Source organism: Amblyomma maculatum, chromosome 3 (genome assembly GCF_055883805.1).
Source record: "Amblyomma maculatum isolate TAMU_Amacu chromosome 3, ASM5588380v1, whole genome shotgun sequence".
NCBI lineage: Eukaryota > Metazoa > Arthropoda > Arachnida > Ixodida > Ixodidae > Amblyomma > Amblyomma maculatum.
Window position 1 is genome coordinate 161,599,641 of NC_139346.1, and position 19,544 is coordinate 161,619,184.

General features: G+C 43.0%; 2 protein-coding genes across 4 annotated transcripts in view; one reads left to right on the forward strand and one right to left on the reverse strand.

Moving 5' to 3' along the window:
• rdgB (retinal degeneration B) overlaps positions 1-10,909 on the forward strand; it is a 48,277-nt gene extending 37,368 nt beyond the window's left edge. For all 3 annotated transcript variants that reach the window (XM_084598443.1, XM_084598446.1, XM_084598444.1), the window contains 2 exons: positions 217-345; positions 2,526-10,909. In XM_084598443.1, the coding sequence (XP_084454569.1) occupies positions 217-345; positions 2,526-2,804 (408 nt within the window). In that variant the 3' untranslated portion in view covers positions 2,805-10,909. The remainder of the gene's footprint in view (positions 1-216; positions 346-2,525) is intronic.
• A 2,467-nt stretch (positions 10,910-13,376) lies between these two features.
• LOC146196670 (G patch domain-containing protein 3-like) lies at positions 13,377-19,145 on the reverse strand. Its single transcript, XM_084598447.1, has 5 exons — positions 18,140-19,145; positions 17,497-17,731; positions 15,880-15,998; positions 14,032-14,159; positions 13,377-13,636 (listed from the first exon to the last, which is right to left on the reverse strand). The coding sequence occupies exons 1-5, from the start codon at positions 19,001-19,003 to the stop codon at positions 13,447-13,449; spliced, it is 1,536 nt and encodes a 511-aa protein (XP_084454573.1). The 5' UTR covers positions 19,004-19,145; the 3' UTR covers positions 13,377-13,446.
• Positions 19,146-19,544: the final 399 nt, after the last annotated feature.

Consider the following 19,544-nt stretch of genomic DNA (forward strand, 5'->3'; position numbering starts at 1 on the left):
CTGTGGTGTAAGGGGCACACCGTTGTGCGCCAAAATTTGGTTGCAGCCTTCCCGCCTTTCATAGAACCTTTACTGTAGAGCTCTGAGTGCAAAATTCGTTGCATTAAGGCATAAGCTCTTGCATATGCCACCATTGCACATTGCATTGTTTGTACAGCGTAACTTTCAAGTCAAGTATGTGCAACTGCGGCAGCCGCTTTTCTTGGCTCTTTCCAGGCGGAGATTGTCTATCACGCTGCCTATGGCTCTGCGAAGGACATTGCTGTTTACTCTGCTCTGGGCCTGACGAAGGAGCAGATATTTATAGTTGGAAAAGTTTCTAAGAAGCAACAATCCCAAGCCACGGTAAGGCTTTCTACCTGCGTCTCACCAAAAACTACTTTGCTTTCACATCAATGTTTTTTGCTTTACTATTTGTGGCAATGCCTGCATGCTTCAAATTTAGCGTATACTGACTGCGTGTCCCGAACATCAAGGCAAGTGGATGATGGAAAACAAACATGAGGTTTGGGGGCAACTGATGAACTTACAAAACCATAGAGAAATTTGTTTTTAGGTACTTTACATAATAATGCAGGCTTGCAGTTTCTCCAATTATGTTTTTCATTGTTCTTAATGTGTGTCAGTAGGTGGGCCTTTCATGACTGTTTTGGCACTATACTAGTTGAACTGCTGAAACATTAGTTAAGAGTTGAAAGTTGCTGTCTTTTTCCTCGATTCAGTTCGAACTCATCGGCATTGGTGGTGATGACGAGTGCGATGGGTTTGCTTCGCTCAGTTTTGTGTGCTTAGATTTTTTTTTTTCATACTCCTTATGCAGCAGATGTGCACAGGTAGTAGTAGTGCAAAGGGTACCCTAATAATAGATAGTGCCATCTAGTGATATCACTACAGGGTGATGGGGACACCTTTGTTTCTTCCCCCCCCCCCCTGTTTTTTTTTTTTCTCTTGTATTACCTCAGTTACCTCAGACAAAGCATTTTTGTCATTAGGAAGTAGTAGTAATCTATCAGTCTAGGTCAATTTCAATTTGTCCGAAGTGTCCCTCAAATATACATTGAGCTATTGGGACTTCCTTCCTCAAAAGCTGCAATTGGCTAGAACCTTGAAAGTGGCAGATTGAGGCCATTTGTGCCTGTATTACTCATTTAGGCTGCTTTTCATGATAGCCTGCAGAAAGTTGTTGCTAGTCTTACAGAAGATTGCTAGTAAAAGTGATTCAAAAGTTTCAATGAAAACAAGTCTGCCTTCATTGTGTAGTCACATCTATAGCAAGACACCTGTCCTGCTAATGGTGCTGGTAGTGTTATCAGAAAGCACAGTGTCATGAAAATGTTTTTTCACCATATACCCAGCCGTGACTATCGTGGGTTTCAAAGAGAAGATTTCAGCAGGAAATAAGGGTGGGCATTGGCTCTGCATCTTAGCATGCTTCTGTAAGAAAACAGAGATTCATAAGACAAATTTTCTCATGTATCATTGAGCAAAGCCACACATTCAGCAAATGTACAAAACTTCACCATTGTTTTGGCTCTGTAGAAGCCTTAAACTAACAAGTGATCCAGTCGCCCATCTCCAGTTTTGTTGCCAGCTTTCTCTCTAATGCTAGTCCTTTGATGCATATGTCATACATGTAGAGGCTCCGTACTAGTGCTGGGAAGAAGTGCGTCGCAAATCAAGTTTGTATGTACTGGAAAAAGATGACATTAATACATCCTGTACATGCTTTCTTTCTGCAATTCGCAGTCAGTTGACAAATCTGTCTTAGCAAGGTACAGGTCAAAAAGGCTGAAGAAGCCTTTTCCAGACAGTAGTGATCCCCATCACCAATAAAGTCTGCAGCACTTTGTGTAGTTTTCTTGTCTTAAAGAGCACGTTCCAGACACGTGGAGGTTTGTGTGCATGTTGTGTAGGTGCACTAAAGCTGATGCTTTTTGGAGGTTTTCTACATTTGAGTCATAGCTTTTCTGGAATTGCCCACATGAAAGTGGCTTCCAAACTGCATCCTAGGCTAACCACGTCTTGTTCATCAATTTATTCACCCAGTTACTTATTCACTTTTTAAGTAAATTCATTCCCAAACAGCCCAAGCCCCCTCCTTCTTAGTGGCAAATGTGTGTGCCCTTGATGCCTCATGCTAACCGAGTTGAACCTTGTCCACTTTTGTCCCGCTATGGCAGTGCAGTGGTTAGGGCGCGCAACTACTCTAGCCAAGGATGCAGGAATAAACCCCAGCCGCGGCATCTGCTTTTCGACGGAGGCGAAAAGCAGGACACCCACGTGGTTTGCGATGTCAGTGCACATTAAAGGACCCCAGGTGGTCGAAATTTTCGGACCCCTCCACTACGGTGTCTCTCATAGCCTGTGTCACTTTGGAACGTTAAACCCCATAAGCCAAACCAAACCCTGTCCACTTATTAGGAGAACTGCCACTAGAGTCTTCTCTTCATCTCAAATAACAAAAATTTCTAGCCGAGTGCTCAGTATATGACTGCCTGAGGGATGTTTCCTGTGTCCACTTGCAGGTGCTGTCTGAAGGCTATGCACTCCACCTGACGGATCTGAAGAGCCCTGGTATGCCGCTGTGCCGACCTGCCCAGGGTAACGCCCGCATGGTTCTCTCACGCGGCTGCTTTGGGCTGCCCGGCCAGGGTCTCTCCGGTGCCGCAGGAGCTTTGAGGCGGCGCCGCTCGGCCAAACGAACAACCTCATACCCACTGTCAGCTTCGCCGGCATCTCCGGGACCTTCCTCCACTTCGGGGGGAACCCTCAAAAGTGGGTCCTCCGCCAGCAGCAAGGTGTGAGTGCACTCGGCCACTACAAGTGGAACCGCTACCATCACCTCAGCATCACCCCATCATCCTTGTAGCTTTGAGCCGAACCGCGCCATCGAGGCACCCGCCTCAAGCGAGGACGACGGATTGTACAAGAGATCCCCACGGTCATCCTCAAGTTCTTATTTTCGCCACTGCACCATTCTTTCGCCTATCCAGAATGAGGAGCACTTGTAGGATCTGTAACCGTCTTCGCAAGATCTTCCCCTTATGCTTGAAAAGCGGAGTTTGCTTTATAAGTTACTGCAAGGCAGCACTTGTGTGGATTGATCCCTGCACCATGCGTTGCATCTGATCCAAGCCTTACATATAAAACTGAGCTCCAAAGTCGGATGTCTGTTTGGGAAGGACTTGCGTGCTCATTTTCACAGCACTGGGAGCATGCATGCCTTGCAAGGAATTGGCAGGTCAAGCAGCTTTGTTCGTCGACAGTGTCACTCAAGCAGAGCGCAAGTTTTCTCGATAACCAAGGCGCGTGAGGAAAGAGTCGCTTGTGTGGAAAAGTCATACTAGCAGCTGGTTTTTGCAACATCACTTGTGCTGTGGCTTCAGCTGGGAACTTTGTTCACACATGGAGCTGCACTGTGCACATGTATGCAGTGTGGCACGTGACAGTGTGACTTCTGCGATGCAAGCTTTGGCATTTGCAGTGATGGTGTTCTATTCCTGCATCATGCGTTTTTATGTCGTTGTTTGAGAAGCCACAAGACGTATGAATGTTTGGGCAGCTGCGGATCATCGCCAATGGTTTCAAATTGAGTGCATGATCCACTTGAAGTGCAAGATTGGGGAGCTGAGGTGCAGTTTGTAGGTGTCAGCGTCATCCTTACTGGTGCACTTCACATGCTTCTGTTTCTCTCGCGTTCACACACAGCTTGACTTGTTTTGATGGAAGTGGGCTGTGCCGTCGTTTCTGTTTGTGGAGTTCCGGGGACACCTTTGCCTGCATAGTGTTGCAGGCAAGTGTTTGTGTAACACACCTAAGCAGGGAAAGGACAAACAAAAAGAAGGGACCCTGCCTTCATTGTCACCGTAGGTTGTGAAACGACCATCTCGACTTGGATGGCCAGGTGCCACAAACAACACTTTGTTCCGCTGGCGCCCTGCTTTGTGCCTCCAGCATGGGCGATGAACTAGTGTCAGTTCAAAGCTAAAGTGATCCTTGTTTGTCGCTGCCGGTGTGGATTGGCACGAACTCTAGCGTGGGAAGGTGCTCAGGTCACACATTGCTCGTCTCTCATTCCCAACCCTTCCCGGTGTGGCTTACATAGTGCAAACACGGTTGGATCGTAAGCATGGTTGTTGACTTCTTGAGAGTGATTTTCTTACATTGAGATATGCGCTGTTCTAAGCGATACATTTTGGTTTGGATTCATGCTGAAGTGTTAAAACACTGGTAAAGCAGCGTAGCCATGTTTAAATAGAGTTGAGAGATATAATGAGAGGTTCCTTTGCATATGTCGTGAAAGGCCTGTCTGTTGTATGTCATTACAAGGCGTTTGCGAACCTTGGTTTGAGTTGGTTACTGGGAAAGATACTGTGAGATAGCATGCTGTTCGTTTTTGAGAAGGGACTTCAATAAGCAAGAGACAAGGTTGATAAACAAACCACATTCAGTATTGTTGGTAGGGTTGCATAACTGGGCGCTTGGTCGCTGGTAGCATTACCAGAGGCTACAAGCACTAATGGATGGACAAGGTTTAGAATAGTTGGAGCCTGTGGAAGCTTGCAGCTCACTCATTTATCCATGCGGCCAGTGTGCACTTATATGTAGTGGTCACAGTATAAGAAATAATGGCATTTTATCTTTAAAGGCATTCATTATATTCCCTCTTCCCCATACCGTAGATGTTGTTTATTTGCAAGCCAAGATGGAGGGAGGAGGCATCTTCCTTGGATGTGCACCTCATGACCCTTGTTTTATGTTGTCGTGCTGGCAACTGAGATATACACTAATGCTCCAATATACAAGGAACCTAGTCACCGTCATTTTACTATAATTACATTACTCTCTTGAATTCTCTGAAATAGCCTTTGCATTTCATTCTCAGCATCTGTTTTGCAGCATAATACAGGATGTTTTTCTTGTACTTGCTGTTGTAATGGCACAGTACAGAAGTCAACAGAATAATTTGCTACAGATCGAGCATAGACCGAAGTGGTGCGCCCGCCTGACGTTTCATTTGCAAGCTTCTCCTGTCTGCATGGTTACTGTAAAACCCCTTTATGCTGCAATTAGCTGCTAACCTTGGTAACTGTATTTTTTTATTTTTCATTTTGTTCTTTATTTTTCCTGATTTATTTTTTAGTCTGATGGGGCTATCATATCAAGAGAGCCAATTCTTATCAGGCACCAGATTGCCTACTTTGTTCTCAAGTGCAATCTTTTTTTCAAGCATTCCAAAGAAACTGCCTTGCCTCTTAAGATAGATACCAATTTAAACAAAAATGGGAAAGGATCAATACAGCTTTAAAGCCGACATCTTGCCCATGGCACTGTTGGGAAGATGTGTAAGGGCCAATATTATTTTACTGTTATCGTTGCATTTCACTAACGACTTCTTGCCTTTTGTCACAGTATTGTTGAACCATGCTTGCTCAAACATATATTTCGTGTGAGCGAGAAAAAACAATCAAAGCGTTGCTCTTTTTCTTTCTTTACATTTTTGGCTGACTATAAGAAGAATGCAGTGGCACATGCTTTTACATGTTTTAAGGCTCCCTACCTTTATCTTGCCAGGATAGTTTTCTCATTACAGAGGGTTGTACAGATTGTCTTGCCAGTATCGTTTTGTTTTAAGTATACTGAGTGTGCATTACTCAGAGAAAATTGGAGAAAAATTCTGTCGGTTAAGTCACTGGATTGTTCGTTCCTAAATCTATATTCTGCCTCTGTGAAAAATATGAGCACGAGCAAGCCAGTGGCTTTGCTGTGGGAATTTTTGTCTAATTTTCTCTGTGCGACGCAACATTCGGCAGTTTGCAGAGGTTCCTCCTCAGTTTGAAAAATGAGACCACACGTGGCATGAGGGAAAGTCGTTTCTTTCCTTGTTGCATTCCTTAAATTTGTTAGTCTGTGTGTTGTACACTGTATGTTGAGAAAACTCCTCTTTTTGTCAGTTTTTGGTTTTTGTTCTTGATTTTTTTTCACATAGCATCTCTCTTTCAACGGTTGTGAATGGAACTGATGCTCATCGTTCTTTCCTTTCCCAATGCGGGTGTTTTATGGAACCTTTTTGTTGTGCAAATCTGTCACACTGTTGTGTCCTTGCATCCCTGACACAAAGGTTCTTACTTGTATTCTGACTGCTATATGATTATTTTTCCATGTCTTAAATCGTGGCATTCATCTGTGCAATCCTGCAAGACCACCACATTTTGTACAGTATTGATAGTTTTTTCCTCCCTGTTTTTTTGTTACCGCGGCTAAGGTAAGCTTGTTTTACTAGTTTAAGATAACTTTATATGTCAACATGATTTACAAGTGGTTTGAGACCTGTTGGATGAATCATTGACGTACCACACGCATTATTTAAGTGGCATTATGAGTTTCTTCCCCTTCCATTTTGTTTATTATGAACTGTCAAAGATATACTGTGTTGTTGACAAATGAGATACTTTCGGTTGCCAGGTAGTGTGTTTAAGGTGAACTACTAGTTAAACTTGATTGTGAGCCCATTCCTGTTCATAATCGGTTAAAGGAGCCTCTCGAAACATGCAGAAACCAGCTCCTGCTGATTTGAAATGCACTAGTCACCCATCTTAATTAATTTGTTATTTTCACCTGTGGCTCTGCTTGAAATTTTGCATTGTGAAGCAAGTACATGCTCTTGTTGTGCCAACATTATTTTGCTTTGTAGTTCATTAATAATAATATTAATGAACTTTAATAACTCCTTGTAATTACTGCTGTATTTGTCCTTGTTACCTTATCTGTTTGTTGCACTACCAAGCTGTTGCACTGGGATTGCTCCTGATCTTCCTAGTTTATTTGCTGCTGTGATTCTAGTTCAGTCTACACCTATTGCAAAAATAGCTATGTGCTGCACTTTGTTTACCGTCTGTTTACCCTGTAAATATTGTAATAATTTCATTTTTTTTTTGCTCCTTACGCTCAACATGAAGAGATGATGTGTTCAGATACAAGCTGTTAATTGTTTTGTTTTTTTTCCTCTGTAAACATCTTCAAGTGCTGCATTGAGATTATATACCATCTGTGTCGTACATCACCTGAGCTGGCTTAAATTTAATGGGGTTCAGTCAAAGGATGCTGTATGGAACAAGGATTGCAACTGAAGATAAGTTTAAAAGCAGATCACACATTCTATTTTAGAACATAGCATTTAAAACTTGAATCAACAAATGTCTGACGATCTGATGATCCTGCTTGTATTTAGTTTTTGTGCTTTTCATGCAAAAAAGACACGGCAAAGCTGATGTGCTAATGTTATTAAGGATGTCCTTTTACGCATAGTTTCAAAGGTAAATGGAACCAGTGTTTATTTCACCGTCAGCATCTTGCAATCCATGTTAAATTATGGCCAATACTGTATTAAGTGTTTATTACTACTACCAGAACTAACTAAACATGTCCTCAACTGCTTGACTTCACATCTGTGTGTCAAAGATGTATGGTTTTGAATGGTAGTCCCACAACAATTGGTTGCTTTTGGATGTAGGTTAGAGGTTCAAAGATTATTGCCTAGAAAATAAAAGAGAATATGCCTGTTTTCTTCAGCTGTGGGCACAGCGTTCCCACACTGCAAGCTCTATTTCACATTTTACCCATCATTTATATCTGTTTCAACTCTTGTGAATAGGGATATCTGCGGGGATAGTTGCTGAAAGCTGCCTAGTACTCACTTTCATGTCTACAATATGAATGTGGTGACCTACTGGCTAAAAGGTATGCAAAGTAATATAGCACACTGCTACTACGTGGCACCAGACTAGACTATGGTACTGTACAGCACTAGTAGTGCGGCACAATTAGCAGCGGGCAGAGAATTAGTGCACACAAATTTTCATGGTGCTTCACCAGTATGGTGCATTGTAGCCTCCGCTGGTAGCCTGTACTTGTACTAGCTTGCTGGTAGGAGCACAAGCTAGGTCCGTATTTCAAGTTTGCATCATTACTGTCCACACGGCCCATAATGTCTGAGGGATGTCCGTTTAAAGTCCCTACGTCCGAAGCCGGATCGGGATATCTGGCGGAAGAACGAATCGCACCCAAAAATGGACATCTAAATTGGGACATGAACCGGTAGAATGAAGCACAGCTGAAAACGGATATCCCAGTTGAGATCTTTCTTGCATCAACATTCAAACAATTCTTTCAGAAAAATAGTTTCTCAATACAGACCTCAACAAGGAGTTAAGTTCGTGTGTGTCGCCATCTCCTCGACCTCGAGTGATCTGGAATCGAAAGCGGTAGTGACATCTCGTTCCGGTGTTTCCACCAATCAGCTGGCTTCAGGTCGATGAGATGCGACACTTTTGATAACGATGCAAACTCAGAATTACGCACGCTGATTGATGCAGTGGCTGCACGAGCATGTAAATGATTGCACGCTATTCAGTACAGATGCCTTGACAGTTGCATGGCTTGAAGTTTCTCTCTGTTTTCTATGGTGATGAGGCCACAGTAGCATGAATGGAGACATTTGAAATATCTTCACAGTGTTTATTTGGAACTCATCTGCTGATTATGGGCAGATGTGGGAAGCGGCATTCAGAAGAGCTACATTTTCTGGCTGGCTTCCTCGTAAGGTATCCTTTCTTGCTCTGCGTGCTACGCTTAGATGTTAGCATAAAAGCTGTCGCTTGTCATTTTGTTAGAGCAAGAAAATCCTAAAAGCCTCTCAGTTGTCTTGCACAATGTGGTTCGGTTTAGTGCACCAGGGTGGCTTACAGGGCTAGACATATATAAAAAAATGTTTGAAGTGCCCATTCCACTAGTCAAAGGAGAACTTGACTAGTCTGACACGTACAGGCAGCTTTTATAATGTGTAACCTTTAGGCATGAACATGCTTTTCTGCTGTCTATACTCAACCATGCCGCAGGGCTGTTATGTTTTTAGGCAAGGCACGCAGATTTATATAATATAATTTACTGTTCTTGTGATTAGCACCAGGAAACTGATTTCATTTCGGTCAACCTCAAATTGCTTTATTTGTTTTTATCTGCTTGACATTGCACATTATTTTTGCTGCTCTGCTCGAAGGTTTTGTGGTGGAAGCAATATTTATTTATGTTCACCAAACGCTGCTCTAATTGATTGGACTGCCTGTGCCTCTGACAGCTCACAGGATTTGCAGCCTGTGGCAAGCAGCACACTTAGGCTCGCGATTTCGATACCAAGGACCTGTGGACACCCAAGCTTCACTATTTGTTCACAAAATATTTTTCTGCACCCGTGTGTTCCTGGTTATTGATTAATATGTTTCTGTGTTGGTGCGTGTAACTGTTGTGCTCATGCCTGCTGACTATTGCATTTGATTTCTTTGCTGCTCATTCATTATTTAAGCTCAGCATTTGTAAATTGATCAGCTACGCAGGGTGTCCCAATCCTGTCTCACATGCCAAATGTGAATCGGCTCGTATTCAGCTTGCCAAGTATTACATTCATTGCATGAGGTCGATAACACCTGGTGGCAATCCTTGCTCACTTTCCGCATAGCATAATGTTTGTGTTCAGAACAGCTGTTCATGTTCTGCATCAATAAGTGAAACCCAGCACGAGCTTAATAGTGCTCAGAAGTTGTTGTGAAGTGGATACAAAGAAAAACCAAAAATGTGAATAGCCGCATTTGGAAATTAATGCGGAAAAAAATTCATAGTTAATGAACACTTACGTGGAAGTAACTTTCCCAAGTACAACTGACGCCATAGTTACTGTGCAAGCTGATGTGAAGATAAACAGCCATTTGAGAGGCTGCAACAGTGAAGAAATAACTGGTGCTCTAAATGACAACACCGAATTATGTAACTGTCCCACCACGCCTGCAGCTTTACTTGTGTGCTTCGCCTTTACTTGCCAGGGTCTGCCATCTTTTTCCCTTGAAACATGTACTATGTCACAACCTTTCCTTTCTGTGAGAAAGGAAAGTTTCAGCCTTGAACGTTGAGTGTTTGGGATATTTCACTGTTGTTAGATCAAAATTGTTGCAGCTGTCCTAGGTCGAGAGCAAAACTGTCGCTGTTGTACACACACTGCTGGCTTCTTAGCCTGCTGCTCCCCGCAGAAGCAGCCGTGCATCTGTATTCCCATGTTTACCAGACACAGCTGTACACATACCTGGACACTGTGTACCACTTATGGAAGACTGTTGGGGGAGTTGCAAGAGAAGAGGACATGTCCTCGAGTAGCATGTTTGCTGGACACAGTACGGTCCTGGACACTGTGCACAAGATGAGGAGGACCTGGGGTACTTGTGGGAGGAAAGGAAATGTTCTTGTGTATCCCATGTTTGCCGGACACCATAGAATTATAACACCCCCAAACACAGTATCAATTGAGGACTGTGTCCTGGGGGACATGCAGGAAAAGAGAGCGTGTTCTTGTGTATCCCATATTTGCTGGAACTGAGTACTCGTGGACACTGCACGCCACTGATGAACTGTGTCCTGGTGGAACATGCGGGAGAACAGGACATGTCCTTTTTTTTCCCACGTTTGCCAGATACTGTACACTCCTTGACACTGCGCACAAAAGTGATGAGGACTGTGTCCTGTGGACTTGATGGAAAAGAGTACATGTCCTTATGTACTCCATGTTTTTCGGATACCACACACGTTCCTGGACATTGTGCGACACAGGCAGAAGGATGTGTTCTGGAGGACATGCAGGAGGAAAGAGGACATGTCCATGTCGTTGGCTGCCCTCTCTCAACGTGCATCACTTTGTCTGTATAGATACCAAACTGGAAAAAAAGCGCACCCCCTTGCTGCACTTGATGCCAAATGGGCATTGCACAGTTTGGCTCCCATGTTTCCCACTGTCGCTATAGGCATGGTTTGCTGTCAAAACTGGAACGATGAAAGTTTAATTTTTTATTTACAAAAATAAAAAAACTGGAAAAAAAATCTCCACTTTTTCTTCTTGTCTTACACAGGCTGCTTCTCTATAGTGTTTTCTCACTTGTCCAACCTGTTTTATTCCTGCCATTTCTCAAAGGGGCAGCCACAATACAAAGTGGTTGTAGGTTGCGGTATCGCCTTTCAAGGATGTCAGATGTGCACGTGTTACTAAGTATAGGGCTTTATTTAAGAAGAGGGCTTTGTCGGGCTGGTTGGTTCATGTTGAATGGAAGGAAGGAACAGCTTAAACGGACAGGACGTGTAGGAAGGCGAGCTCATGATGAGCTCATGTGTCTGTCCCGCCTTCCTACATGTCCCGTCCATTTGAGCTGTTCCTTCCATTCAATAGGGCTTTATTATAAGGACACGAAGGACAAGTAGAAGCTGGCCTTCATCAATACAGTACGACATCTCAATTACAAAGAGGCTACTTTCAACGAAAATGATGCCTTTAAAATTTAAGCTGGAAAAGACATAACAAAATGTTGGTATTGCAATAGCAAGCATTTCACAAGTAAAAAGCATACGCTGACACCGATTTTTGCATATGTAGATCCTACAGCAAATGCTGTATTTCCATTCACTCCTTTCTGGTAAGGATGTTATGCGTTTGAATCAGCTGGAGAGATGATTTTCAAAATGTAATTCTTGCTGATAAAAAAAGTCTTCTGCTCCTGGACAAACGTTGATATAGCCAGAAAGAGTAACAATATTTACTGAGAACAGTGACTAGATAGAGTTGTCTTATTGCTCGGTGTCCCTTTAAAGGGACACTGAAAAGATATTTATGACCATAGTCTAATGGAACGAAATCATAGAGATGAGCTTCATGAATTTTGGAATCGTATTTAGATGTTCTGCGTGACCCTATACTTTACGAATATAATTAAAAAAAACTGCTCCTCATAAAACTCGCAACCAAATAGAGCAACACCTCATTGCATGTTCTACCTGCTGACGTCAACTGGGCTTATCATGGGCAGAAGTGATGTGGGCGGAGCAGGGTGCGGTGAGGTGCCTTTGCAACCGGCATTTCTTATTTTGTCTTGCGTATCAGCGTGTGTTCAGTTGAACTGGGAGGGAGACGAGGAACATATTTTTGATCACCAACATCTGACGTCTCTTTTGCGCAATCACTTTCTGCAATGAATCAGCAACTAGCCCGCACAATGTCACTAACTGATGGAGTACTGATTGTTTGTGCATGCTTTCTAGTTTTGGTAAATATCCTTTCATGGTGCCTTTAAGAAGGTAAAAACCAGAACTGTTAAGTCATCACAACTCTCCACACAGTTTTCTGCAGCACGCGTAATGACGGCTGTGAGACACAAAAATTTCATGGCATGGCTGCATCTTGCAGTTCTTCCAACAAATGGCTCCCTGAACGCGATAGAACAATGCTCCATGCCTTGAAGCATTTTTGGGGGATTAGTGCACATATAAAAGAGAGGAATCACAAGGAGAATCAAAATGGCAAGAAAGAAAAGGTGCAGTGGTGTCACGTGTAGATACTAGCCCAGTCATTGCATCAGGCTTGATGAGCTTGACCTCTCCAATATGTAATACAAAATTTTTTAAGCAACAGCATTAGAGGCTTTGTTCTGCAGAAAACCTGGAATTGTCAGCAAAAAATCAAAAGCATGGCTTTGGCATGCAGTAGTTCGCAGGTTACGCGACTGAGCACTGATTCTTGATGTATGATTTAACAATACCATATTAGTACATCACAATGTTGGTAGGAGCGGCCAACTCTGGTAGCTCGTTTCAGGTGCGAAGGTGGGATATAAATCAACTTCCAGGGCTCCCGAGTGCCAATTCGGGCACACTACTCTTAGACTAAGCAGGAACGGGCTTTTATCTCTACGACCGGCAGTAGGGAATGAGTGGGGTATCTAAGGCTCAAATTAAGCGACTGGCAATTAAACAAGAAGATACTATATGTACACAAGAGAAAACCCATATCGGGAGCTGTAGACTGGATCCTTTAATGCCATCGCGCCTTACCCTTAAAGGCAAAGCTAAAGTGCAACCCATACTTATTCAGATTTAAATGCCCTGCATAAAGCAGTGATGAGTCCACCCACTCGAGCATGTAAAGGCAATTTATTTGTTAAAATGCAAACTTCAGGCTATGCAAAAGCAATGGGGAAGTGATAGCAAACAACCCAACTGTCCAACTAATACCAATGAAATTGAATGCCAAGAAAATGAGTTGATAGGTTCTTTAAACCTTTCAAGTCTTCTAACTATAAACAAACTATAAACCTTTAATAAAAACAGGCTTCCCTGCCAACTTTCCAAGGTGTTGCAGTTTTGTGCCCACCCACGATGTTTACCACTGTTGAGCATGACACTGCATAACTTGCACAGAAACTGTAACCAAAAACCCTACGACTACACATACCTCAATAAAAATGCGACTGAGATGAACCAATTATGCACAGACACATGCCAACAGAGGCTAATGCATAAAATGTGAAGTTTTTATGTATACACATACTGTACAAAATTTATGCTTCCTGTATAAACAGTTCACTGAAGCTCCTTTCCCTTCACAAATGACTTGCGGAAGTGCAGGTAAGTAGTGTCATGAGAGCGCAGCAAAGGATCAGGTGGATCGGTCTCCTGAGGCCGGTCATAAATGGTGGAGATGAAAGCTTCTCCTCGGCGGCGTTTCCGCTTCTTTTTTTCAAAGGTCCGCACCAGCTTCTCGCCCCGGTAGCTGGAAGACCAATGTGAGAGTTGCAGTGAAACGTTGATGTGCAAAACTCGTACAGTCAAAAGACTTTGATGCAGAAAGCACGGTATGAATTTGCAGCGTGATGTCACTATGTCAATTTGATGAGAAAATTTGTTTTCCACTGTGACTTGCTTTCCTTCTTCACCACACGCTACACTAGCTCGCAGCTTGAAGCTAAATGCAGCCATATGTCTTTCTGCTTGAGTCTCCCTACCCCACCCCATACCCTTTTTTTTTCTAGTAGCTACGCACCTGCTGTAAGAACTTTAGTGTCACTAACACAAAGTCGCGAGAAAAAAAAAAAGTCTTTGCCATGACTGAAAGCATGAGTCTGTGGGCAATGAGCTCAAAGTGAAAGAAACAAAAATCCCACATACCCAAATCCAGACCTGTCCCAGGGGTGTTGTCCAGCATCGTCAATTGGGATGGCTATGCCTTCCTTTGTGCGACCGACGCCTTCTCCTTCACTCCAGCCCTGCTCTTTTAGGATACGGCTTCCAAAGCCCTAATCAGAGAAAGCAAACGTAAGGAATTTGGATAAAACAATGCATGCAACAACACAACAATTATAACAAATGGTTTCTAAAAGAATTACACTGATGACACTGGCATGTTTATTGTGGGTTTATTAAAGTGAATAAACCTCATGCTATCAAAATTACACAAATGAAGCTCTTTAAGCTCGTTAACAAGCAATAATAAAACAAAGACCATCCTCTTCAAGATTAATATCCAGCTAATGCCATTATTAGAACAATTGTTGCCCCTGACGTTATTCATTCTTTCAAAGACTTGGTGCCACATTCAAGGAACATTTATCCTGGAATTCATATGTTGATATACTGACTAACAAAAGTACTAAAGTAGTTGTAACCAAACTTTGCTCCTTTTTTTCTGGCCAAAATAGAATTAGTTAACTGCCTCGTTCTTTCACATCTTAACTACTGCCTCCAACAAATATGTAAACAGCTTCTACTGCAAAAAAGAAATCTGTGTGTTACTTGCCATATCAAACTCGTATAGAACCGTTTTTTCTGAATATCTGCCCAGTTCAATTTCAATATAATGCCACATTACTAAAGTCTTACTGTCCTTGTTACCTTGCATTCAACAAACTTCTCTCCTGCCGTCCTTTTATTTTATGCCCCTGATATCATCTCTTTGTCTGCTCAGTACTGCTGCCAAGATAACTGTTAATTATCAGCCCACAGTTAGCAACAGCATTGTTAATTTAGTTTTCTCCATCAGATAAAACCATCATGTAATGCTCTGTACCGAGCCTGTTAGTACCAAAGCAGCTATTGATAATGCCAAATTTACATTTATACATGCATGTATGCATGAATTTGTAAAGTGGCATAGGCCCGCCAAGCTCTTGTTGGAACTATCGGCGTTCTGCTTGTCCATCTGACCTCTGTAATAATGTTGAATAAAAGAATAAAAAAGCTATAAGAACACTTCAGCCAACTGTTAGCAACAGCATTGTTAATTTAATTTTCTCCATCAGATAAAACCATCATGTAATGCTCTGTACCGAGCCTGTTAGTACCAAAGCAGCTATTGATAATGCCAAATTTACATTTATACATGCATGTATGCATGAATTTGTAAAGTGGCATAGGCCCGCCAAGCTCTTGCTGAAGCTATCGGCGTTCTGCTTGTCTATCTGACCTCTGTAATAATGTTGAATAAAAGAATAAAAAAGCTATAAGAACACTTAGCAGTCATACCAAACAATTTTCTAATGCTTCCAGAATTTTTATCATGCATAATCACCAAGTCAATAGGAATGCAATCTACAAAGATAGCTTCTAAAATTTTCACCATATTTAAACGGATGCCAGCAGAATTTTCAAACTTTGATCATTGAAACTAAATGCATTTAAAAGGCAATGTGCAGGCAAAGGCAGTAGGATAGCAAAAGGCAAGATGTTTGCAGGACATGGTAACACTATTTTCAATTATCTTTATTTGGTCCTCTTGCAGTCTATGGAAGTTATGCTGGCTTGTCTGGCACATGCTCTAAGCTCCTTTTCATACAGGCTCCTGGTCCATATCTAGCGCTCAAAAACCACTTTATTTCGGCTGTGACATCTAAGCACTAGACTGAATTAAAGACTTCATTCCTTATAAAAAAAGGCAGTCCCACTGGCATGCAGTAACATACAGCACTTTGCACAGCTAGTTTAAAGATGTAAAAACTGGAAACAATAAATCACTCTTGCCTTCGTGTGCTTCTCAAAGGTGGCCAGCCTGTTCTCATCATCCATCTCTTCATCAGTTTCCCTCAGCCGCTTGAATCTCAGCATGGACATATAGTCCCTGGCATCCTTGTCACCAGATTCTGAAAGCAAGTTTGACAGGTGCTGTAAGAATTTCTGTCATGCTGGCTCAACTGCCTCTTTGTCTTGCTGAAATGCTTGCTGTACAAAGGGTGCACCAATGAATGCTGCTTAACAAAAATTAATGCAACAAAGCAATTTTCACTGTACTCCAGACTTGTACCCAAAATAAACTGAGCAGCTTATTCTCTCAAAGAATGTTGAGCATGGCATCTTGTAACTGCTGCAAGTGAAGTGTACAGTTGTTGCTAAAGAACTCAGGCACTATGAAACGAAAGTATAATAGAATGGCAACAAAACGCTTCACTCCTTTATGTGCACAACTTGCTAAGCACCTCTCATGCATCACTGAAAATGTAAGAAAATTACGGCAGTTAGACCTATGTGAATTATAAATGTGATAGTATTAGAGGCCCTGTTTTCCAGGAAACTCAACATCAGCTTTGGCATTGCGAGCGAAAAATCAAGGGCATGCCTCCAGCAGGTGGCAGGTGATGTGGCTGGGCAATGACTGGTCGTTGGGTTGTGTTATGTCAGATGTGGCCGAGTTGGCAGGAGCTGATGCTGTTTTGAGACAGGAATTGTGGCTGAGCCTCCCAATACACATAGCGCTGGATTTGAGAATAACAGTCAGCTGCTGGCATGTAAACTCACAGTGACCAGAAACTCTTTCTGTTGCATTAGCTAGAAAATAAATTTCACTTCACTAACGTCGCAGTACATGTGTCTGGCGCAAGTAATTCAAGTGCTTTTGTACAGTTTGCACAGTGTCATTGGTATAACTAGGTTAAATCCTGGATAATATTTTTAATGCCTGGTTGTTCTGGTGTTGACAAGGCCACTTTTGTTTTGTTTGTAGAAATCATCTTGGTCTAAGGTATGATATTGCCTGCTTTCTAATCAGCCACATATTTGGAAGTTAGCACATGTAATCTGAGTATGTGTCTAGTGCACCAGAGCAGCTGATCATACAGAACCAGAAAGCCCCAGTAGCCATTCTAGCACAGAGCCAAACCAAAAGTAGGCAGCAACATCTCATTTCAAACATCAGAACCTAGGAAGCAGTAACTTTAGAAAGGAGTTAGACATGAAATGATTCCCCTGTGCACTATCACATCATGTTAAAAATATATAAGGTTATTGCCCTGTATAAACGAGAATGAATGACAAAAGCAGCTTCTTGAATGCTTATTCCATGAACTGAAGCAAGTCTTCAAATAGTGGGCTGATAATGGCAGGCTTTCGCAAATCAGGCATACTCAACGATTCCTTCTATATGAACAAAAAAGAGAAAAATCACAAGTTTCATGGATGTACTTCATTTTAGCGTAGTGTATAGCTATCGTTCCCTTCGGCATCATGTGTTAAAAAGAAAAAAGTAAAGGTTTTGAAATTGACTTGTGCACCGCTCTCAGGGCTCAGTTATGTGCATCAGAGATTGCTGTAAATGTTTTCCACGCTGCAGACGAGCAGTAAAATACTCCTTCAGAGAATACATACCAGGATTATAGTAGATGCTCATATCAACATCCCAGTCATCTGATGTCTTGGCATCAAAATCTCCCTCCACTTCGTCCCAGAATTGCGCATCAGTATAAAAGACCAATCCTGATCCACCCTTCTCCCACTGAACCTCGAGCTCTTCTTCAAAAAGTCGCTCCCGTGTTCGTTCTTGAGACGTCACATCATTGTGCAGTGCTTCGTGACGGTCCCACTCCTCACACTCTTCATCGTCCTGAAAGTTCAGAAACTTTGTAAGGCCAACATGCTTCATGTCATAATAAAATGTTGAGACTCCGTCGTATGAAATAATCATTCCTAAATGCCAGTTCCAAGACACATTGCAGTGTTGTACGTTAATATTGAATCGAACGATTCATTGTGAATCCTCTGTTGCATAGTGTGACGTGAGATTGCGACCTTATTGTTATATTTTGGTGAAATAAAACAGGTCACAGTACTCAAAGGCAATGGCCACGGCTAAACACTTTCGCCCCATATCATGTCTGGCCCAAGGCAAAGAAATTAGGTCACCCCCAACGGTCATGGGAACTAACAACCAGATAGTAAAATACTATGACCAAACACAAGTTACTATATACTGTTGTTTGTAAATGGAAAAAAAAAATGCTACTGTACTTACACTCTCTTCTTTGTCTTGTGTGTCGGCAGAGTGCCGCTCTCCTTCGGCGTCTTGCGAAGTGGAAACATCAGTTTTCGAGTGCGTCGTGGGAGCAACGCCGGATATCACAGCGCCAGTCGCAGTCCGAACGAGAGAGTCGTCTGAGTGTTTGCGCATCGCAACCTTCGCATCGACTTCACAACTTTTCAAGCCTCGCGCGGCATTCCCGTAATTGAAAGGTACACTCCCGTACAAGCCACGTGATCTCGATCGTGGAAACACCAGTCCAAGTTTCTTGATCAGGTACGGCGGGAACTTGCAAGCTTGAATAAGGCCGAGGAAAACTTTCGTCGGCGTGCCCACGTTTCCGTTTGGCATCACCGCCGGCGGACGAAGTTCAATGAGTGTCTTCAAGTCGGACTCTGTCAACACAGCACCCTCCTCGGCTCTGAGCGCCCTTTGCTCACCTCGTGTAAGGTACGAATGCATCTGGTGTTCACTGCTTCGCACACGAACTTTCCTGATGAAACATCTAGTCGGCAGCGACTGTCCATCACGCCCGATCCAATGCTTCTTGTCATACATTCGGAAAAGCTCGTTCACGCGGTTAGCCAGGACGCGCACGACGCAGCATGTCGTAGTTTTACGCGTAGAAGCGGAGCTGCCATCATCCTTGCGAGATGAGTCCGTGGGGGCATCGATGTTAGCTTTCGTCGTCGGTACCTTTTGCTGAACTTCGGGTCGGTGTCTAAAGTGGAAGCAGTCAAAGCCTGACGTCTCGACGAACTCGGAGAAAAAGTTGCGCAAATCCGCCGAGCGGTAGGACTTGGGAATATTGTTGACAATCACGTACGCAAGAGTTTCAGCGGTTTCAATCGGATCCATAGCCCGATCCGCGGTGGTTCTAACAATCTTGTCTGCGATAATCTGCGACGTTACGTCGGCTACGCGTAGTAGTTAACGCTATAGTTACGCTACGCGACATCTCTAGCAGCTGCCATTTTTAAAGATCCTGCTGATGATGATGGTTGATGGCAGTCGCTACCGCTGATCTCCACTAGGGGGCCCAGCTGGATGCCGTTCAAGTTCAAGGGGTTAAAGGGTTGATTCGAAGCACGACCGGCCTTATTTCAAAGCATAGGGCATTGTCTAGTTATACCTGACAGCAACCGGCTTGAGTGATACACTGTGCTCCCCGTCCCTTTCCTCTTCCCCTCTTTTTTTCCCCAGTGTAGGATAGCCAACTGGAGGCCTATCTGGTTAACGTCCCTACCTTCCCTCCTCCCTATCTATCTACGGAATTCCGAAAGCTCGTGCCCGAAAATGAATTGAATAACCGCATAGGGGTTATCTCACTAGTAGCTATATTCAAGGAAGAGTAAATACAAAAGTCGCCTTCAGTCTGCCGTGACACGGCTGGTCTCGA